Source organism: Callorhinchus milii, unplaced genomic scaffold (assembly GCF_018977255.1).
Source record: "Callorhinchus milii isolate IMCB2004 unplaced genomic scaffold, IMCB_Cmil_1.0 Scaffold17, whole genome shotgun sequence".
NCBI classification, from domain to species: Eukaryota; Metazoa; Chordata; class Chondrichthyes; order Chimaeriformes; family Callorhinchidae; genus Callorhinchus; species Callorhinchus milii.
The window spans coordinates 10,953,141-10,977,616 of NW_024704758.1; the positions used below are offsets into that span (position 1 = coordinate 10,953,141).

The window sequence follows — 24,476 nt, forward strand, 5'->3', positions numbered from 1 at the left end:
ATATAATTCATGGCACAAACCAAGGGTTTTTGTTTTTTAGTCAATACTATTTGGGTAAATTCAGGTTTGCTTTATATTGGTTCAAGCCCTTGTGTCTTAGTGATCCTGTTACACGGCCTCTTTATTGACTACGAATTTAATGATAATTTCATTTTGTTAGAATCTTTCATTAAAATAAACTGGATATCAAGTTGAAATAAAATTTTAAACCTTCCAAGAACATTTACTTGATTTTATACTTATAAAAACCTGGGAGTCTAGTCCTGCGCACTGACCTATACTAGCAACAGTTGTTTAAGATCTTGCAAAGTTTACAAAATCTAAAAAAAATTAAAAAGATGTCTTACAACTAGTAAAGAAATCTTTTATTGCATAATGTTCTAAATATACCAAAATGAAATGTTATACAGTTTTAAATGTAATTATCTTTTGCAACAATCACCCCCATTGCTATTACTTATACTACTGAAGCAGAAGGTTGAAGTTCAGAGTAATATATCTGTTTGGGTGTGTTGTGTACTTTTGGTCGAGAGCAAGTCTCGAAAATATTACTGTTATAATTTGTTGTAAAATATTTTAACCTTGTAAACTCAATTTTCCTTTAGCTTTAACTGCCTTGATATAAATATAATGCGTAGGAAAGGGTGCAATTAGGTTACATTCAATAAACGATACTGCATCCGAAAGAACAGTGTTTCATCATTACTGTGAGAAATGAACTTATAATTTGCTTGTGTTGTATTGTTTGGCAAGTAAGTTATTGCACTTAGGATAAGGTTTTACATATATGTAATTTTTAGGTGACTGTAACAGAGAGGGTCAGAATGGGATGTACTGTTGTGATAGGTATAACCAACCAAATAAAAAAAATTGTCTTTTCCTACTGAAAAAAATTTACTATTTTCTTTGGATAGGGGATGAAATGTGATCCTGAGAGCATTGAAGTCTCACATTAACTGGAGTAGACAAAAATACAAACATTGCCCTTCTGAACTGCTGACAAGAGTACAGAAAGGATTACAGAAGTTATACTAACAGGTGCTAGATGAGATACACCAGCAACCTGGCACAGTGTCATTTAGTTAGAAAAACAGACCATCTACAAATGAAAGTTAAACATAGTAACATGCACCTATTAATAACCTTTCAAAATTCTTTACTTTTAGCAAACATTTCACAAACAGTTTCTATTTACATCTTGAATAGTGCGAATCGCAGAACATGCTGAGAGATAAAAGTTCAGGGCAAACTCAGTGTCCAACACTAGTACATTAGTCATAAAACTGTCGTTATTAATAAGTTTATTTTGTATTTTTCCTGGTTTGTAAACTAATAGCAGAATATGCTGCATCTACCAACCGGCAGCTGAGATCTAAATGATGTCAGATGCTACATTAATATAAAGTGACATCAGGGTTAGATTAGATTAGAGCCAGACAGAAATATTTCATCCAGTGGTTTTGTTTTATATTAAAAATCATCGACCATTAGCTTGTCTACTTAATTATCTCAGGACCGACCACTTTAATTCCGCAATTGAATGGGAATTCAATGCATAAAATATTTACAATGGCCAATCATATGACTTGCATTATACAGTTCTGTCCATTTGTGAAATCTGCCGGGCCATTTACATTCAATTGACGGGGACCAGTTGCAAATAAAGTACACTGCAAATATGGCAACACTTTGCACTTGATTAAAAACACAAAGAAATGGTAATCGTAAACGACAATGTCACAAGCAGGTTTTTGCCACTCTTGACTGAACAGACACAGCAGAAAAGTATAAACATTTTGTCTTCAGCCAGTCCCAGCAATGGACATGCTATTCATTATGAAGATCTAAAAGTCTAAATTTAGGGATTAATCCAGGCAACCTACTGATCTTTTCCTGTCATAAAAAATGTAATATTTTAAAGACTATCTGCCACTAAATACCCATTTGATATGTGCCAATGAATATCTGATTCATAACCTTTAGTGTGCGACATGCTAGCTCTGTTTCCTCAGAAAGCATTTTGTGAAATATTGTTTTTTGAGGATTCTTGCAAATTCACACGTGTGGACGATATTTGCTCTGTGCCCAAATCTGCCACTCCTGGCAAGTGACAGAAAAGCATTCAAGCATTCATAGTGGGTGACTTCAGTATTCCCGATTAAGCACATGATTAATGTGTTAATAGAATAATTCTTACACCAAAGCAGATAAATGTTCTTCATCTGAAGAAACCTAATCTTTCAGAAACATTATGCAGTATGATTTCATTTAAAAGTGATTCAATTCATCAACAGAAGAAAGTAAATACTTTAGTCGGCATGGATTGTTTTTTTACTGGCATATGCAGAATTAAAAAAATTACATGAATTCACATGTAGAACTGAGTTTTATCTGGACATCAATACAATATTTGTATACTTAATGCTTCACGTGGCTGAAATAATTTGGACCTTGAGGAGAGAGGTGCAGAAATCACATTTACTCCCAGACAAAACTTTTGGGATAAATTCTTGCAGATTTAAAAATGAAAGAACATATAAACAATTTTTGTAAAAACACTGTTAGATGGAAACAGTCATCACACGTGGAGCATAGCTCGGAGCTGGAGTAGGCACAGGAGGAACTGATGTGTTTAAACCATTACAATTTCATACAATAATGTTGCGGTAAATCTACAGAGACAATCCGATTCAACATTTCAACACAGACAGTAGGACAGAATCATCAGCAAACCAAATGCTACTTGATACAGATATAAAATAAACAGAGGATGTATATAAACATCAAAAGCTCAAGATCAATTGAGAACTTAATCCTCGTAAGATTGCAGCATATGGTACTGATAATATTATTCGTCATTTGCCTTCAGTCATTACGCATTAACAATCTCCCCAAATGTACATTGCTCTGCTCCCTGGGAGGATTTGAATGCACCTTAATATTACACAGCACAAGTTTAACATTTAAAGAAAAAGTCACGATTCTTAATGCCAGTCTGCACCAAGTACTGAATCCCCGCTAAGAAATTACTTCGGCGTGAACTCCTAGGATTAGACAATTAACTGGATGTTGTGGTGCTAAAATGGTATAAAGCAGCTGCTGGAAAACATTACACAATATAATTAGCTACGCCATCAGGAACATTCTCCATTTCTAATAGTAGTGTCTGTAGAATTCAGTGTAAAGGTTAAAAAAAACTCATTACATAAAAAACTGTAAAAACAGACTGCTGTTTAACAGGTAATTCTTTGAAAGAAAATAAAAATAATGTGTAAATATATAGCTTTAACCATTTAAAGCTAGTTGATATTACGTGCTGTCTCAGAAGGATAGGCTTTTACTTGCTGGCCCCACCTAAGCTTTGGGTATGGCTGCAGAACTCTCTTATAGCACTGGTAGCCATTTATATTTCCAATTTCAATGATTATTTTCATCATTCACAATACACTTGTATTGTAAAAACATTGAACCAAAAGGTCAAGACAGGTTTTACTCAATGGTCTTTAACGATCAACCAGCAGAATCCTGTAACCTTTTAAAAGAAAAAAGCCACTGTAGTTTTCAGATCCCTAAATTAATAAACCCCATTAAAACACAGTAAGACACTTGAAATGGTGCTGAGCTGAGATTTAAAATCATAGTCTCTGGTCTTCACTGAAAGCCGGCTGCAGTTCATGGAGAGGGACAGGGCACTCGAAGCAAACAAGGCTCTAAATATATTTTACAAGCTGCCAATATTGGGGAAACTTTTCAGCTTCTCTGGGAAGTCATCCTTGTACAGAACAGGGTCAGCTCGATGCTCCACCACCTTCAGGGGCATGATCCCAAACACAGATGCAAATTTATTGATGCATTCTGACCTGCAATTAGACTCATGTTATATATGCATTCATTCACCTCTAACAAAACACTATCAGACTCAACATCTGCACAATAGAGGTCATCAGAATGCTGAAAGTGGAACTTACAAGAAAAATTCCAAGCATTCTTCAACCGCTTTACATTAATTTTTAAAAAAATGAAACGATAGCTTGGCACCATTATGAGATGACAAATCTCTCTCTGTATATCCTGCATTGATCACTTTCTGCCATTCTATCTGTCAAACTTGAGAGTAGGAGCTAAGCAGGAAAATAATCTTCCTATAGCACCTTTCCCATAAAAGGAACAACCTGAAGTGTTTAAAGAATAAGATTACTATGAAGCGAACATTATGAAGACAAACGGAATAGCTAATGTGTGCCAGCAAAATTACCACTGGAGGCTCCCATAGGGAGGGAGAATGCAGTTATCCATTATAGTACAAATTCAAAATGAACTGAAGCACTCATTCTTTTATAATTTGAATAAATGCTCCTAAATTTTAGTCAGCAAAGCGTCAATTTCTTATTCCGTCAACTAAAGTAATTTGCAAACAAGCATTTTGCACCAGAAAGAAAATCTAAGGCACATTGAGGTGGTGGTGCTTTGTCCTCAATGGTAATCAACATGTCAGGCCCTGCCTCTTTGGCTAGTTCCTTATCTCAGAGAGGTCAGGAGCAAGGCATTCCTAACATTGGGACATTCAGGAAGACAGTAATCTTGGGCATAGTTTCTTGTGGCTTTTAACTGAGCACCACAGACCAATGCCCAAGAACAGCTCATTGAAGTGTCTTCTGAGCTACTGCATGATGAAGCAATGAGGAAACATTTTAAAATGCAAAATAATTTTTTTTTTAAACAAAAACGCCTGTGTGTGGATGCACATTTTATAGTTTCATTTGTAATGCAGCACCAGCTTTTCTAACAGTATAAAACATTAAGTAACACTTATTATCTCTGCCAACAATAGTGTTATATGCTTATAAGCAAAATCCTGTTAGTTCATAGTCATTTCTCATTCTTGTCAGCTGCTTTCACCGCTTATGGCAAAACTTGCATCATGTCATTGTGTTCTGGACATTGTGGGGTTATGTCTGAAGTTCACATCTGTTTGCTGTACGATGGATAGATTTTAAAATAATTGTTTACACTGCATCTGCATCACATGTTCTGCCATCCACGGAAAGCCTCAGAGATACAATAGTTTAATTACTTCTCAAAAAGGCTGCATGTGTCCTGCAGGCATTTGGCTGAAATCTGCTATAGCAGAAACATTTTTTATAGAATGACAAATGAGATCACTTGCGTGCATGTTTTGCAGAAATTACAGTATAGAGGGAGGTTATTCGACTATATCTTGACCTTTCTGATTTTGATGATGAAATACATTCACGCCCCTAAATTATACTATTGCTTGCTCATTTGCCTTTTGTCCATCTAAATAAGCCTTGAAAATGAAAAAGCATTCCATCTCTTTTAACTATATTCCTACAATTTTCTGATCTAAGGAGAACAATTAAGATCTGAACAGTTTTGCTAATTCCTTGTTAGACACATGACATTTGTGTGAACTGTGATAATGTGTAGGATGGGAATTAAATCGCTTCAACAGAACCGAGACCAGCTCCCCCTGTTTTAAGGCAACATTAGAATTGTAAAGGCTCCAATGTTGGCCGGATCGAGCAGCCTTTATATTTGATATGAAATAAGATATTGCTCATTAGATTCTTTACATTTCAAATACACCACTGAGGAATTTTCCTCAATTTCTTTCCATTCCTTAAAAACTAAAATAATGACTTCTGCAATCTACATTTTGATTGTAAAAGGTACACAGGTTTTGACTGTCCTATTGATTTATGCACTTTTGTTTGGGTGTTCATACATTACACAAATAAAACCAACTATATATATAGCATATATAAATGGCTAATAATTGGACCTGATGCAGAGCAAGCACATCGACTAATCCACTTGCACAAATGCCGCAATTTCAGCAGTGAATCAAAGCCAAACATGAAGTATAAATGTCGGCTGAGACAGTGTTCACCTTCCGAGAGGTGCGCTTCGGACCCCACTTGAAGGAGAATGATTTCAGGAGCAAAGTGGTGGCGGTAAAAGTTGCAGTTAACTCACTTTAACGATCTCAAAAGCCTGTGCAGATCGCCAAAATTGGGAGTTGGTGTTTTTGCTCTTGTCTGTTTCAAATCTGGTAAAGAAAACCTTACTATTGGACATTCAAACTTTTCTGTAATACACCTGCTCCGTGTAATAGTTTTGAAACTCGGGATTCTGTTACTTAGAAGTAGTTTGTTAAGTAAGCTTGGGAAACTATTTTAAAACTGAACAATTACTAGGGAGAGAGATCCTTTCAGCAGAAGCTAATAACTTAACATTTTCCAAGCGGGTTGTAAATCTGGAACCAGTCACGGGTATTTTTCTTGGACACTTCTGAAATGGCAGAGGCAAGCTGTTAAATACATGGGGAGGAATGGAGCACTTACCGTTCCACCATATGGCTTTGGTCTAGTGACAGCCCATCAATTGCTGTGCACTCCGGGCACTTGAACTTTTTACGTGGGGTCACCTGTGTGTCACAATAATTCCAACAATATTAATGGCATGTTTAATCCAGCGAGATGTTCAAGCACGCCTGCAGTGTAATCTGAGAGCACCGTCCTTTCAGAACATTTTGCTCGCGTTCCATCTGGCTCACTGAGGCATACTTCAACTCACAAGAGGTCAATAAAAATCACTAGAAAGGTTTCATATTCATTGAAGAACGTGCGATGACAACCCATTAAAATCCATTTAATGATAGTTTTCACACTTCACGGCGCCTCTTACAAGCAGTGGTTGCCTTTCCAATCAGAAGGCGGTGAAATGTTGCTTCCTCTGCTTTGATATGGCCTTATTAACCCATATGTGTTTTCTCATTAAATTGACTGACAGTTTCAGTAAATATTTAGAGACTGCGAAGGTGACAAAGTTTACAGTGCCCAAGTGGGCTTCTATAAACCCTTCTGAACTGCAATCCTTTTAATACAGATTGTATGAAGCAGGTCGTCCCTTTGAACAATTGCTACCGACATAACATTAAAAGCTCAATTGAAACACCTAATAATATAATTGTTTCAATATTTGCATAGCAGGAATACAATATTTTAGCATCTTCTGTCTAATTGTAATCTAATCTGTTTTTAAATAAATTTTAAAACATTACCCATGTAAGTTTTCTACATTAATAAGCAAATGGTTTTCGTTTATACGTATGATTAGAACTACAAAATCACTATACCTTACTGTATATCCTATAAAGTGTTTTGAGACGTCCTCCGGACAGGAAAGTGTTATATAAGTGTTAGATTAAATTTAAGAATTATTATGTTATTTTTCTGACACCTAAAACCATCTTACCTTAATAGGTGCTTTGCCAGTCATGTTAGCCACCAGGAAGTTCATAGCAATGTCCTCACAGTTCATGTGAGCGTCTACCCAGCTCTTTATGTCTCCTGGCATCTTGTATGTGTACAAGTAGTTAAAATACTAAGCGAATGAAAAAGAATTATATGTCATTAGAAGAATGCCAGCATTTTAAAAGTTTAACCAACTAAGAGCTATTTCCAATTTTTATGCTTAAACGTAGTTGTTAAATACCAACATTTGTAAACCCCTCCACTAGTGCTACCCCTCCTCTTCGAAAGGTTTGAACTGCTGTTCTGTACTACTGCACCTTGTGATAGAAGGCAGCTCCAGTAAGTACCATGGAGACCTCATTTGTCCATTCAGATTCATATTTCCACTTGGCAGTCTCGTGGTCCCAGAGATGAAGGCGGCCTGGATATCCCACCAACCGGTCAGGAAATTCACGCCACACCTACGCAACACCAAACACTTCATCATTATGAGAAGCTGGAGAAAGCATTTAACACCATCATTAACTTGTTTTTTAAAAAAAAGTACAGCTAACAGAATCAAACAGGCAAGTCAAAACCACAGGTCTCTTTAATGTGACTCAGAATTGCTTCAGAGGCTTCTGAGTTCTGTAATTTTATGGTTAGAGCACTCGCCTCACAAGCGAGAGTAACCTGGGTTTGATTCCCAGGCAGGACGAAGCATTGCGCACGTTTCCTTACTCCACACACCTCTGTTTACCTAGCAGTAAGTAGGAACCCGCTTGTAAGTCAATTGGTGGATCGCTTTTCTGGGAGTAATAATGCCTTAAAAAAAATGAACAAATAAATAATAGTAATTTAGTCATTTAATCCACAAGTGTTTATGGGACATTGGTGTGTGTGCACAATTGGCTGCCGCATTTCATCCACAAAACATAGTCAATTCACTTTACAAGTTTCCCTCGAGTTTTAAGGCTATTTGCATAGCAGCTTTGTGCTATGCAAAACAGCCTTAAGCAGTTTTAGCAATTTTATGCAGTGGCTGCTGTGTAATTGCTATATTAATTTAAAGAGGGAAGAATTTGTGTAGAATGTTATTAGCTAACACTCATATTCTGACATATCAAATAGCTATGCAATTACTAAATACTATGGATCAAAGTAGCTCACTTTGTTTCAGCAAAATAATAAATTTATTCTAAAAATGAGAAGAAAGCAACCCATTGTTTCATTCAGTTGAAGATTACTGCCATTCAATTTAATACAACAGTAATTTCCAGCCCAGTGATAGATAATTTACTGTAGTATTTGTTTGTGGAGACTGACTGAATGAGGAAGAAGTGTTTTGTGATAATACCTGTCCACTATTCAAAAAATTATGTAAGAATGAAGGAGGTTTGTGCTCATATGGAGCAATCTTTCTGTTCTGAGCCAAATTCTTCAAAATGTGCGGTGAGATGATTTAAGCACTGTGTCTGTTTTACTTATGGGCTAAAATATATGAAGAATGAAAGTTGTAATTGAAATTTGGTCCTTTTCCAAGTATCTAGAATCGTAATAGAAACTGGACTCAAATTTTAAATGCATCACGCAATACCTGAATTAAAATTACTGATTTATTTTTTAAATTACCAAAATTGTCCCAATAGTATTTTAAGTGACTCCAGGTGAATGCACAGTTGTACTTACATGAGGTTTGCCAAGACATGTGCTTATGATTCAGAAAATATAGCTTGGGGAATGCACTTTACTTCATTTGTAATCGTCGAGTATCATAATTAGGAAAATAAACAATAATATGGCAATTTCTGGAGACCAGCTGCTTGTTAAGAGTTGTTTGTGAGGATTTGAAAACATTTCATTCATACATTCACTAGGTTGACATTTCTAAATAATTAATATCCTGATGATAAAGTCAGCACCCAGCCTTAATAAATTTAAACAAAGATACACCGATAATATGATACATAAAATAATGTCTGAATTGCCAGGATTTACATTTACCTAAATTATCGACTGACTGCATGTGATAGAGTCCCTGTATTTGGGCCCCATGGCATGAATCCATTGTAAATCAGTTATGCTTCTGAACACAAATTAGTAAGTTATTAAAACAGACCTTTTCAAAACTTATTTTAATCACAGCTGCCCAACAATCAAAGTAAAGTAATAATGCATTACCCCCTGGACCCTCTGAATTCTGGTGCATGTTGCACAGGGCTCATCTGTATCATGTACAATTCTTTTCCACCACACTCACCATGTCAGTTCATCTTGGTTGGCAGCACCAACTCAAGCTCCATGTTGGGATTTCAGCTCAGATAGGTGTATCTCACAGCCGAATGAGGCAAATTGCAGATCATTCATATCATCAAAAACATTGAAAGTCAGATTTGGGGGATTGCTCAAGTGTGTAAAACAGAGCAATAATAACTACTACAGAAAGTATATTCCATGCGTTTTAAATTTCATTTATGGTAACAAAATAAAAATTAAAACATTTTGAGGTAATCTCCTCTGATTGATCTGGTTGGTCTTTATCTTGGAAGCAATCCTCTTTGGTTCAACCAGAAATCTCTAGACAGATATAATAATATAAAAATAATTCTTGTATTTGATATAGCACCTCATCACGTCATCAAGATGCCTCAAAGCGCTTCACTGGACAGACTGCAAAGGTGAGTGATGGCGTGTGTTTTGTGGGCGCTGAATATTTGTCAAGTTGAAGGAAGTATTGGACAGATTACAGTAGATCCATGCTCAAACTGAAAGGAACATTCCTCTAAATAAAAAAAAGAAATAGGAAAGCTGTGAGAGTGGAGCTGATATTTGAGAGCAGGAGAGGCTGTTTTGGTGATCAAAGAGAATATTCTGTCTGGGGTCTCATCTGATGATAATCTCTGCACAAATAGGCCCCTCTATAAGTACACACAAGTACAGTCATGCTATTTGGGTTGTGTGTTTTGTACACGGAACCTACAGTAATGTGAGAAACATGTTTGCTTTGGTGGAATGATATATCTATATGAGGCACAAACACTGGAGGCAGATTTGTCATTTCAGCCCAAATTGTAGGTGTGAAAACATTTCCATGACAAACAGCACAGACTCACCTCATAACCAAACTGCAATTCATCAGAAGTCAACATAATGATGTCATCGTCAATCGCCAGGACAGCTTCAGTTTCAATTTCATCATATGGAAAGAACCTGTTGCTCAGTTTGTTTTCTTTGGTTTTCACAACTTTCAAGGGAACTCCAATTTTGGGCCACAGAGACTCTAGGGGGAAAAAAAACACATTAAACTATTGTCCCATTCAACGATCAGAAGAGCAGTAAGCCACCTTGGTCTGCCTTAGTTTCACAGTTCGTAAATCACATGCTCCCTTTGTGTATGCAGAAACAGTGACCTTTGTGTCTGTATTGAAAACATTGGCAAATCTGGCTTTGATGTCTATAAACAACACTCAGTGCTAATACTCATAGTATTAAGGGATTCAATTTCTTTGGATTGAACATAAGTGGCAGCTACTGTATAGATAAAGTCTCTCAGCTAGTTCCAGGCTCATTTCCTGCTGTGGGATATTGCCTAGGGGTAGAGTTTGTAGAAATTCTTTCATAAAGCCATTTTAGCAATGACTTGACCGTTGCCTTTCATATCAAATCTCCATTTAATAAAGGAAAGTCAGAGGATATCAGACTGCAGTGCACCTCAATTGCCTTAGTCTATTTTAAAATTAGCAGTTTGTTTTCTAAGTGGCCTTTGTTTACTTTTCATACCCAGAAACTTTCCAGCAGATTTCTCTCCTACATTTCTCCCTCTCCAAAAACATTTCCCCAGGCCAACAGACTTAGTCTTGCTCTGTGCTTTGAACATTTGACAGAGGTGCGTTATTCCCCCGTGTCCAGTCCTGGATGTGGCAGAAGGGCAATTAGAACTCACATTGCACCAAATTAGATTTTCTGGATCTTGCTATATAGTGTACTCTCATTCAGACTCAATTCCCCAGGCGTTCAGGATTGAAACTGCTGAGCTACAATACTTCCCGTCAACGCTGTATGAATGTAAAAGTCAAGACATGGTGGAGAACTTAAAACAGCAGATACAAATGATTTGATGCAGCTCCTAAGGGTTAACCAACCACAAACTGACACTAATATCCCCATTTGTAGCATCATAGTTACTCCACATTAGTTCCAATGTGAGATTTATGCCAGTTACACTGGATGAATAGTCAGATCAAAATAATTGATCCATAGATGGCAACAGCACAGGTACCTGTGTAAAAATGTGCCACTACCCTTCCCCTGCCTAAGATCCTGTTTGACAAACTCCTAATTGTATTATTTTCAATTTATTTGCTCTGCCTCCCTCCCACTGTAGCTACTCCCAGCGATACATCATCTGTGATCATACCAAGTGGCAGACAAGACGCTTCTAGGCCTCCGCCCTGTGCCATTGCTGAGCCAGCTGTCGGAAAATGTAATTTAAAATTGCTAAAAAAACGCAAACAACTTGTTTAATGCAGAAGGTTGTGACTCCCACACATTTAGTTTTCGTTCTCAATCCAGTTGTTTCAGGCGAGCGAGGGGAAAACAAGTACTTTTGTGAAAACAGAGGGAAAGGCAGTCTTCTCAAACACTCAGCAACAGCAGAGGTAAAGCATCAAATCACCTATTTGTCCTTCGACTGNAAAAAACGTGTAGGAAAAAAAAACCTTATCAATCTGAACCAAAAGATTCAACTGCCATCAAAATGAAATATTCAAAGATATCTGTGCATTATGCTATAAGCGGAGTTATAGATTTTTAAAGTTTATATTGTGCAACTGTTCACCGTGCTTACTTCTTACTTCATGAAGGCCCCGGTTGCTCTGGTGATCTTTGCGCAATCTTTCCCAACAACATACCGACACAGGCGGAGCAGAATACTGAAGGAATTGGCAATCTGAAGCTGGTGGCGAGATCATCTTGAAGCAATCTCAACGGCTGGTTAATGTCCAACAACAACAGCAATCACATTTGTACAGCGCCTTTCCCGTCGGCAGGTCATCATCCCAAGGCGATCTCAATCACTAATCCCAATCAATATTACCCAAACATTAAACATTAATAAGAATTTAGGTGAACTCAATGTGTTAACTTTGAATTTCAAGAGCTAACTACCCAGTTAACTGTTCTCTTACTAAGACTGCTCACGAAAGCTGTCTCTCCCCCATTCCCCCAATTGAAAAGTGGCACGTGAGCAGTTTAGTCTCAGCTGCCTGCCTGCATCACTCGTGTAACTGCAACTCGTTCAGCAGCCCTAAGACCACACAGAGCATTGACAGGGAAAATCACTTCTGATCATCTGAAAAGATGTGCAACAAAATATGCCCTCAATCTCTCCCTTTAATTTGTTGATGCCAAATTTGTTTGTGTATTAAAGCAATGCACATTGTTTTATAGTAATACACTGTAGTTTTGTGGTACTTTTGACATTCCTAGATTGGGGCTTTCAAGACTATCCTGGAACTGGCTGTATGATTTTAGTGACATCTGTCTAAACTCCCTAATCTCAAACCCAACACTAAACGTATTAAAACTGATTAAGTAAACTTGAGCTGGCCTAAGGGGCAAACCACATTTACTCAGAGAAGTCTTTGTAACCTCAGTTGCAACTTAATTTTTTAGGTTTTGTGACAGGAAATAGTTTGTGAACGTTTTCGTAACATTTATCTAAGACAAAACCAAATCAGCCACACAGAAATAGTTTAAATCAGTATATCCCCCCCTCACCCCCCAAAACACACACACACACACAAAAAAACCTTTCAGAAAGACAAACAGTGCATGTAAGTGTTTTATGCCAGTTATGCTACAGGCACTGATTTGATATGGTGCTATAAAATAGAAATTTTAAGTCACTCGACCACAATAATACAACCAGCTCTGAAGAGCATTCACCAATCCATTCTGCGCCCAAGTAAAGCGGAGCTCAGTAAATGCACACCCAAGTATATGCACAGGGCACAAAAGAAATTCACGGTTTCCATTCAGTGCTGGTCCCTACACCACCATTCAAGAAATTACTGCACAGGATTTGCAACTTCAAACACATGTCTTCACAGTGGCAGATTATATTGAAACAGTACCATGTTTGAAAAAAATAGACTTGTTGTTAGTCATAGTCATCATTTTTCTTGGGTTTAATATACCCAATAGGTTAAGTTGTGGAGTTTTAATTTCATTAAGTACTAAGGTTATTTGGATACCTATAATAGACAGACATACAGATAGACAGCTCAGGAATCACTAAAACAACTTATTCAAAATGTAATTATATTGGATAAAACACATCTACAGTTAGTGACCAATGACTAGGTGTTTAATATGTTTTTTCCCCTCAGAATTAGCAAATTTTGGTATATTTTAAAAAAGGTATGCTTTTTGAATCCTGTATTTGTATGAGGGGAAATGAAAACCACAGATAAACAAGTATAACTATAATTTTATGGGGGACGGGAAGGGGAAGAAAGATGTACCTGATGAGCATTCCTATTGAAGGAACTTAGCTTTAGCCATACAGTTGTATATCCAGCTGTAACCCTGGACAGTTTTCATTTATAATCTTTTAAAACTAAATTGTATTACGCAAGTTAACCGATACAATAAAATATTGCAAATAAAGTCATTGTCAAATGCAATGATTGCTGGAAAATATGCAGTATGTTTACAGACAGTCCTAAGTTAAATGATTGATGAGACAGACGTTTGCTTAATAAATATTTGTATACACTTACACATAAAATATACACACACAAGACTTTAGGGTGTGGTAAACCACTGCATATAACTACATTTCTTATCAACTAGAGTACCACAAATTATTGGGATGTGTGTACTACAGTCTTTTTGCACTACACTGAACCTTCAATAACTTCCTGGATTTAATTGGCTATAAATTACAAACCTCTGGAAAAGAAAAACTTGCATTGCTTGCAGTAATTGGGAGTTTTCAAGTTGGAACCACAAGGTTAGAGCTTACTGGCAGCCTTTAGAGCCAGGTGGTACTGATTTCCTTATCTGCAGAACCACCACTCACAAACCTGCTTCTTCCTGAACAGAGATTCAGATTTTAAAAGGCAATAACCACCCACTTTATTCTTCCGGTTTCATAAGCAGAATTTAAAATATCTAATTTCTCAATATGAGTGTCTTTTTTCAACATTGATGCTCCAATCTCGAACTAGTGTATAAAGCAGTTTGAACACTGGCAGTAGCACAGATTTGCACACCAGGCACCATCCTACAAACCTCTTTATGTGATGAACAGTATTTCTCATTCTTCAAGGAACGGTGATGAATGCAATAGATGCAGTTCATGCAAACAATTAGCACTTCAGCCAAATTCATTTAGCTGGTTGTGCAATACGGTTGTGATTCATTCAAAGCTATCTGGTCTTTGTAATACAGTGCTTTTGGAACTACTTTACCATGAACCAATACCTTCTGGAAAGGATCATTGAAAAAGTGGAGAAAAGGTTTTTTTTCCAGGGGAGAAGAAACAATAGATGTCCTAAATATTAAAACAATCTGTGTATAAACTTATTTGGATTGCAGCAGACTGAGCATCTGTTACAGTGTGAACACTCTCTGTAGGCAACAGACTACAAAAGAGTTCTCGCCAATTTCCTGAACGTGCAATGAATAAGCTTCAAGACAATTATTCTACTGAATCACTTGGCTAATTTAATGTCAGATGATGGCAAGAACTTGTAACATTTTGTAAACAAAATAAATGCTCTGCACGGTATTATAAAAGCAGATGGGGAATTTGTAGATTTGTACATTTAGAATAATTTATAGCACCTTTCAGAAACAATTTATACCAACCAAGCTTTATCCATGCAATTATTCATGCTATCCCAACTTCTTTAATTTCATTACTGGCTGAAATGTCCTTTCTTTCCACTCATCTACCTCCCCCACATCACATTTTATCTACAGCACGGACATCTTACCTTCAGGTGGGCTCTTGTTCTGATTATTCCACACAACAAGCAGTTTCGAAAGACTGGGCACCTTGGAGACTTCAGTTATCACTCGGAACAGACTCTCCACACGATCATAAGTGAGAACAACTGCAGTGAAGCCCTGAGACCTCGGTGGGATGAGTGGGAGGAAGAGAGGGTTGCTCACACTGATCAATTTCTGAATTAAAAAGAAAAGAGCAGATCTGTAAAGCAGCATCATAAATTACTACATTCCGGTAACAGGACAGTTCAAACCAAATAACATTTTTTTCTTAAAAAATTTTTGGAATGATTAGGAATTTTCAAAAAGATCTGTATAAAATGGATGTCCACTTTTGTTTTTACAAGGCAAAAGAGGAATGAAGGGGGTTCAGTTGACATCCACAAAGACATGAGCTCTCTAAACATACAGCAAGAATATTTTTGGTTTGGACCATATTCGAGATTTGCCTGAAGTGGTCTTGGTTTTTTTGTTAATCAATTGAGCAATATTCTCTCCCTCTCTCCCAAAGGCACCAAACAAAGCTGGTGTATGGTTTCGCCCTCCAGAACCTCACACAAGGGCTTATTTTTCTTGTCTGGCTGGTGTGTGTGTGTGTGTGGGGTGGGGGGGGTATCACAATCAAGTCCAATTCTCTCCTCACTTGATACTCACTCATTCATTTTTGAGTGGGGCTTACTGGTTGGTGATCAGGAGTGGGCGCTCTGGTTGTGTTTCTCCCCCCCCACCTCATCCCCTAGCACAGGGGTACTGAAGGAAGTGGAGCAATCCTACTAATGCGAGCACAGACTGGGGATCAAACCTGAGCACAGTTTTACATCAAACAACTTATAACCATAAGTTAACGGGAAAACTCCAATATTTGCTTTCATTGAATGAATTTGTCTGCTGCAGTGAATCAGTTGTGTCGTTTTATTTGGGAACTAGGATTATGAGAAACCTGAGGGTAGACAGTGCAAAACATAAACATGCAAGTTATAATACTTCCTAAAAGGAGCATTAAGGGTTCTCTATATGCAGCATTATCCATCCTCCTCCTATTGAAAGAATGTGCTTCCAGAATATATTTTCAGAACATTTCATGTATTGAATTTTTATGAAGAGCCTGTTCCAGACATATAAACCTTGAAGTCTGCAACAACATAAAGACAGCGGCTTTGGCACCAGTCACAATATCCAGAACATTCCTCGCGGGACAAGGTGAAGCCCAGAGATCAAAAACTTGCCACTCAATTCTTTTTGATTTTACTTCCGAGAGAGAGAGAATTAACAAAACATGAGTAGTTTTACTTTTGTTAAAACATTATATAGTTTTATTTTACTTATTGGGAAGGAGGAGAGAAGATAAAGGGTGAAATACGTTTTTTTTAAAAAAAGAAAAAAAAGATGTTGACTTTACTGAACACTTTCCAGCCCAAATTAGCCAAGAACAATCACCCACTTGCAACACAGCCATTGGGAGCAGGCAGTAGGTTTATACTTGCTGTTCTGATATCGCTCACATTAGGTCTATGAACTCCACTAACTGGTGCAGAAAGGATTTTTTGAATATTAAAGAGCCAGTCACATGATCAATGGACCTTTCAAAAATGCAACTTTAATAGATTTCATTTTAAATGATCGCAGCTAATGACACAAATTTGATTCCTGAAACCACCTCCTCATTTGGGCTAGAATGCATTTCAAGTCTAATTTGTACTGCACCTTTAGCATCAGTTCAAAGTGAAAACATCTTCAAACTGATTAACTGCAATATTTAATATCAACATTTCTATGGTGAAATAAGCACGAGGAATCTGGAAGGTTTTTCAGATGTACAGTGGCATCCATCTGCTTTTCATTTACTCTTTTTAGAGTTGAGGAGTGGACCAATGTAGAAAAGAGGAAGAGTTAGGCTTAGGCCCGGTCATCAAGGTAGGATATTGAAAACTGAAAGTTACAGGCCTAAACTGTTAACGGGAGTTGTCTTTATGGTTGAAAGTAGAGGATTCTATGGATGTGGTGCCGTGAAGTGTTTAGCCCAGTCATTGTAGAAAGAGCTGGGCGGGCACCATCAATTCCCCAGTGGAAAAAAGGAAATTCATCCCATGGGCAATCGTGCATACCTCCAGTTGAGTTCAACATTGCTCTATGCCTGAAATCAGCCAACTGATGCATGACCTTGGGAACGATGAAGAAAAACAGTCTTGCCCTCAGATAATACCGACCATATAAAGAATAGTCTGATTCTCTCGGCTCTGGGTTAGAACGATGTGGATGTCAACTCTCAACATGTACTGCGATTTGGAATCAATGCCATGTGTTAAACTTGATGGCATTTGGACAAGGGCAGATTGTGTAAACACTATTGGGTGATTAATCATAAAATCATTGTACATTACTAAGAAATGTCAATATGTGCACATTAAACATTGTTTTTTTAATTGTGCTGAAGACATTTGAATGGACATAAAGTAATGACAATTTATGATGCAAATAATGGCAGAAAGATCTACAGTATCTCACTGACCATCTAAAATATTTCAAATATCTTGGAATTGGAACAGGTTTGCTGAAAGTGTCCAGAGTACATTTCAAATTTTGAAAATCATTTGGGAAAGATCGTTATGGCCTCAAATTATTAATTAAACAAAGAAAGCTGGAGGCAGTACACACAGGAGAATAGTTTCATTTAACACACCCTTATAACTTATTGATGCTAATTATTTTCATTGCTCCTCTTACGTGTGCTCCCTCATTCTCCCCAAACTCCAAATACACTGCAACCTTACAATCATTGCATTTGATATAGCGCCTTATGTCTTCAAGACGTCTCAAAGTACTTCATAGAATTTACCGTAAAGTGTAATGACTATATATTGTAGGCGAAATGTGGCGACAATTGCACACAACAGTGTCCTACAAACAGTCGTGGATTGAGTGACCAAATTACAATATTATTTTTAAGGGATTATTACCCCTGGAAAGCGATTCCGCCAATTGATTAACAACCGGGTTCTTACTTACTGCTGGGTAAACTGAGGCGTGTAGAGTAAGTAAACCTGCCTAAGGTTTCGCCCTGCCCATGAATTGAACTCAGGTCCTCTCGTTTGCGAGGCGAGTGCTCTAACCAATACACTACAGAACTCCATTTCTATATAGAGCTCATTGTATTGTAACCAACTCATTCTACATCTCAAAACTCATCTCCCTGAACTCCAGCATTCCCAGGTCCTCACAATTGTTTCATAGATTCATGAGGCTGATCCCATGCTTTGAATGACACAACTGTGTGAGGCACCACTCTTGTTTTAGTATGAGCATGTATCATTTGCTCCACCATTAGGAGCTAGAATTTTCAATATCATTACAATGTTCCAAATGGAAAAATAAAGCATTACAGAACTCATTATGAAAGAATGGAAGTTCAAATAAAGCAACAAACATATCAGCCTTGAAATAATGCATGCCATGTACATTTTGTGCATTTCACTTAAATCCTTCAGGATTATTGTTCAACCTACAGATATAAAAAAAGCAAACAATATTGCTCCTGAAGACCACATATATCATATCAAAGAAAGGCCCATATTGTTCAAAATATATAAAATTGGCACTTTTATTCCTATTGCGTGAATAATATTTGAGTCTCCGGAAGCTGGCATTGCTCAGCTTCATACTGTCCAGAAATCCAAAGTAAATTACTATGATGTTATGGTGCTGACTTGTGCTATATGAGATACTTTTTCCTTTGCTTAAAATGTTAGACATGCATGACAAGCACTACAGCCAGAGAGAAATGGCTATATTGAGCTGATCAGATTACAACTTAAGAGACATGCTGTTTTGGACAGACAGTGGAACAATAAAGGCTGCTTGTTAACACACCAGCATCTATACAACCACTCGCTCTGTAAAACCAAAGGGAGCCTTTTAAGATGCGCAAATGTTTGTTAGAAGGGGAGTGGACACATTTACAATCATGAATTCCTACATCCTTGGCCTGTTCGGGACTGAGGAGACAAGCACATCACTCTGTCTATGATGTCTTTTAAATTACATCCAACCACAATGTGGTTTCAATTACAGCTTTTGGATAAAAACACTTGATTTATTCAATGCTTCAGTCCAATTACCCTAGATGTGTTTCCAGTGAATACTTTGAGAAAGTATTCCATCTTGCTTCTCATCCTGTAATGGTCAAAAGGCCAAAAACAGCCCTAGATGTTAGTTGGTTAACTCTTTCGGGTCTTTCCTCAATTGTTTGCTCAAGTGATGCCAAGTTTTGAATTTTCTTTCACTACTGTAATGAACTTGAACACACCACAACTCAGTGCAGAGAAAACTATTCAGTGAAATACTGAGAGTCTATGGGGACAGTAGGTGGAGTAGCAGAGTGAAAAGAACACTTATGAAGGGGAGGTGTGGAGAAGGGGGTAAAGAGAGGAAAAGCAGCACTATTTCTGCTTCATAGAAATCACAGAGCAGTATTAACTGCGACACTGGCGATGTCCTCAGTCAAGAATGGCATTTTCTGAGTGGATGGACAGATGTGATAGCAGCAGAGACAATCCAACAAGGGGGGAGAATAAATACTGCACTAAATAAAATCAAAGTGCTCAACAAACTACTGTAAGTTGGGTCCAGCTGCCCTGCCATCCTTCAGTTCAGACATCAAACCAAGATCCCATCTGCCTGTTCAACTTTGAAGATCCAATGGCACTAATTCAGAAAGAGGAGGTTCTCCTGATGTCCAAGCCAACAATCTTCCAAATGTTAAAAAAACTGGTCAATCGTTCCATACCTGTTTGTGGAACATTGCTGTGCGCAACTGACTGCCATGTTTCATCCATAAAATACAGTCAATCGACTTTACAGTATATTCTGTGAAGCCTCTGAGATGTCTCAACAACGTGAAAAAGCACTAAATCAAACTTTATTTATTTATACATTTTGAGCCAGTTATAGTGGAACCCTTCTGGTGAAATATTATTCAACACATGACTTACACATTGTGGCTCAATAACCTTATTCTTAAGGTTTAATAGATTAATGGGAGAGCCCACCTCTGTACTGGACTGTAAAAATTCTGATGAAATGAAAAAATAATAATAATTTGGTCACTCAATCCATGACTGTTTGTGGGACACTGCTGTGTGCAATTGGCTGCTGCGTTTTGCCCACAAATATACAGTCAATTCACTTTACAGTATATTCTGTGAAGTGCTTTGAGACATCTCGAAGACATGAAAAGCGCTACATCAAATATCAAATGCAAGGATTATTATCTTTTTTTAAAAAATGAATTGGTCCCAACCAGAGAAGGTTACAAATATTTTACAAAATAAATATCTTTTGGAAAGTGAGCATTTTCTAACCCGACACTGACCTCAGAGGAAATTCAACTTGATAATAATTACTCCTAGGAATGCCCTTGAAATTGGGTAGTTCATTAATACCTATAACTACAGCCAAACTACCATGCAGAATTCATTTGAGTATTAAAAAATTCTCAATAATTACTGGACAAGAAAATGTATTTATACACAGGAGACCTAGGCATATATTATTGCTGATAAATCTAGGCAGCAATGTGAGAGGAACGGGGAGAACAGCTAAAATATTTTCTAAATATTTTGCACTGAAAAAAGGAAATAAGTGAAAAGTGAACTAGTTTCACTGTTTTCTTCCTTCTCTGTCCCCAAGAAATTTCTCCCTCAACTCTTCCTGTCCTAAAGGTTTTTTCCTCCTTTTTCTTTCAATTGTGGTTACAGTTCCTGGACCCAGTTCATCCTCCCTCTGACTGATGAACATGTTGACAGACTGTGTGATGTAAGGGCAATATACTGTCCTCGGGACCAGCAAACGTGCGCACAAATGAACTTTACGGCAGAGTTTAGTGATCAGGAGTACAAAAGCAATAGTTCACTTACTGCACCACCGTGGAAAACCATCTAGTTTAGTCATGTGAACATTTAAGTATTTTTCCTTTTAAATTTTGACTATTTTCGTAATTCCTTTCTATTCCTCCTACCTTTTACTTCCAAATCTTTCTGAAAACTTTAATAGGTTTCCAATTATGAAACCTATTAAAATGTTCAGAAAGATTTGGAAGTAAAGGGGTTAAAATCAAAGCTGAATCTCACCAACGAAGCCACATCTGCAGACAGGCAACAGCTAAAGATATACGATTAGTGTGCTCTGCATGAAGGAATGAGAGCCATTGTTAACTGCCAATCACATCATTAAGACAAGTAGTGGCAAACTACTGTCTGAGCCCCATAGGGGAACCTAATTTTAATTCACTTACAGAGTTCAAGTGAGAGAATTAGGGATTCTCAGATAAACACACACACTAGGAAAATAAAGGTTCAGCAAACCTTTTATTGTGAGACGAGACAGGAGATGCTGGTTCCAGAAGGATGAGCACTCAGAGGGGAGGGTATGACAAATTAACGACCCATGCATTCAGGCTTCCAAAGTCTGGGCACCATACACTCACCACGGCAATTGGATCATTCCAATCCTCATAAGATCTGGCAGCGTATGGATAAATTCTGTCATTGATGATTTGTAGGGCCGCCAGTGCAATTGCTTTCATTGACTTGAAGTAAGCTTCCCAGAACCATCTTGCCTGCAATAAAAATGAAAGTTTTTTTAAAAAATCAAACTTAAAAAGTTTGCTGTTACTTATTTTAAAGCAGTGCTTACTTGTAATTGCCTTCAGATTCAATTGAAACACTGTGACAAAGCTGCTGTAGAAAGATCCCAGGGTACACTTTTATTTTAGCATTATTATAATTGCAAAGGACATTTGTGGGGAATATTACACAAACTGAATGAGCAGTATAAAGACTATACCCAACAGTGGATATAGACCAAAACATATTACGCTTTGATTGAGAAACTACTTGGGCAAATTCCATCCTACATAACATAAGCAATTGTGGAAGAAGCCTTGAATTTTGTTTGGTTCGGGTATCCATTAAAATCCACACAAAAAACAATTATTCAAAAAGGAAGGGAATTTCTAGCAGTACCTGACCAACAATGCTCCAAATAAAATTGATCCTTCATTTCACGGCCGTTTGTGCAAGCTGCTGTGTTGCAAATTGACTGCCGCATTTGTCTACAAAATATACAGTCACTGCACTTTACAGTAAATAGTGTGAAGTGCTTTGAGACAGACATCGACCATATGAAAAGGTGGTACACTAAATTTACATTTAGATAGGAATTTATATATGCATACAGATCGTGGACATCTTAAAGCATCTCACAAGCCAACTGGAAGTCGTGACAAGGGGTAAGGAAAGCTGCGAAGGATAAGTTGGGGATGGGGGGGAGGGAAGGTAACTGAAAGCATGGTTAGAAAGGTTTAAATAATTAAGCATAATGAGGATCTTGGCTGCTTGGGAGAGAGAGTAGTGGAGACGGCCAATGTTGCAGAGGTGGGAGAAAGCCAACAAGTACAGAGACTTAAAGGACAGTTGAGGGTTTAACAGGACAATGAGGTTCCACACTAGCGATGTGAGATGGAGTGTGCATCTGTGCAAATCGATGTGGCCAGTGTCTGAGGCAAGAAGGTGCTGACGGGAGCAAAGGAGGAGAGCCTTGGCCGTGATGACTCTTAGCTTAGGTTTACTCAAAGTACGCATTTAGAAGGTTCTTTTTTTCTCGTTTTACAGAAGCCATTAATATTTCCACTTCTATCATTTAAAGGTATGGATGTCATTTGTATTCTATTTTCCATTGTGTGAGGAATGAGTTTATTCCCTATGATAGAACAGGGAAGATAGAAAACTCAATAGAAAACACAGAAACAAGCAGATTTGGTGTTTGTGATTGAAAGGAAGCCAGATTCCATAAACACGCTTACTCAGAAAGTAAATGTTTTTCTATCATGTAAATTAATTCCTTACTTTCAACTCTACCTTACCCACTGAGGGGAAGCACAGTTTGCCAGAATGCAGAGATAAAGCATTTATGATAAAACAGCAAGTTTCCTGTATATAATGAGTTCTGCAGGAGTCGAAACACCTTCTCATTGACAGCTGTTATGCTTTCAGGGCAGAGTGATAGTGACATTTAATATAAACCTTGAGTTGTACTGGCACAACATGAAAGCTTCAAAATCAGAAGAAAGTTTTCTTCGTTTGCCAACATCTAGCAAATATACCCCTTTGTAGTAATTTAACATGTACAACACAACTATCCCTCATGAGTTTGGACACATCATTCTTTAGTATCATTACTGCAAATAGGATAATTGGAAATACAGTACCAAGGTTATGAACTATTAATTATATTTGTAACCAATTAGAGGGCAGAATCTTATCAAAGGGTTCAAATTGCATTACTATATGAATGTAATCGTACCCACTGATAAACTACAGCTGATAAGTAGGAAAACACAGCCAATGAAGAATACTGGTTGGTTTCCAATTCTATCAACAGAAAAAAATCAGTGCATGATAATGCATTAGCATCATATTTAAAGAACAGAAACCCTAAACAATGGTGTCCTAAAACTTCTCTCTTGGGAGACAATAAATTTGAGATAACAAATGGATAGTCTCCGGTCTCACCAACAGTGGTGTGGGAGACTATTAAGGCATTTCCCAAGGGACACATTTCTTACACAGGCTTAAAGAAATACGAGAGGCTTAGTGGCTAGAATGAATGCCGGAAAAATATAACTACATAAATCCCCGGCGGATCAGCCATTATTGGAATTCTGTCTAAAGTGAATGGTATACTCTCTTGACCTATAAAAGGTGAGAGATTATTTTACAAGACAATCTTTTTTATTAACTGGTGGGGACCACTAATGCATCTTAAACAATCTACAGCCAACTGTATTCCTGGCACCAAGCCTGACAATCTGGGAGCAAAAAGGATAAATGAGGAATTTTATATTATATAAATCATTAGACTTGGTTGCACATGTTGACCCACTAGAATATGTTTTAAGTCGCATGTGAAAGTCCCAATGATCTAAAGTTGATAACGTTTCTTGTGATTTAGAACTAATTTTTACAAACAGAGGAATCTATTGAAAAATATTTCACATTCTGAAAAAAATATTTCCACATTTTCCTCAATGATACACACCCAATTCTGGGGAAGAACAAGATTGAGTTCAACTGCATTTCCCCCCTCAATGTCAAAGTTAAAGTTTGAACAAATCCAAGAAAATGCCCCGAATTCTCACTCCAATGCACA

At 37.4% G+C, this 24,476-nt stretch overlaps 1 protein-coding gene across 2 annotated transcripts in view; it reads right to left on the minus strand.

The window, feature by feature from the left end:
- Nucleotides 1-347: 347 nt before the first annotated feature.
- Nucleotides 348-24,476, minus strand: part of ext2 (exostosin glycosyltransferase 2) — a 54,736-nt gene continuing 30,607 nt past the window's right edge. For both annotated transcript variants that reach the window (XM_042341372.1, XM_042341373.1), the window contains exons 9-15: nucleotides 21,754-21,885; nucleotides 15,260-15,449; nucleotides 10,370-10,536; nucleotides 7,595-7,738; nucleotides 7,279-7,407; nucleotides 6,366-6,448; nucleotides 348-3,860 (exon numbers count right to left, since the gene is read on the minus strand). In XM_042341372.1, the coding sequence (XP_042197306.1) occupies nucleotides 3,722-3,860; nucleotides 6,366-6,448; nucleotides 7,279-7,407; nucleotides 7,595-7,738; nucleotides 10,370-10,536; nucleotides 15,260-15,449; nucleotides 21,754-21,885 (984 nt within the window). In that variant the 3' untranslated portion in view covers nucleotides 348-3,721. The remainder of the gene's footprint in view (nucleotides 3,861-6,365; nucleotides 6,449-7,278; nucleotides 7,408-7,594; nucleotides 7,739-10,369; nucleotides 10,537-15,259; nucleotides 15,450-21,753; nucleotides 21,886-24,476) is intronic.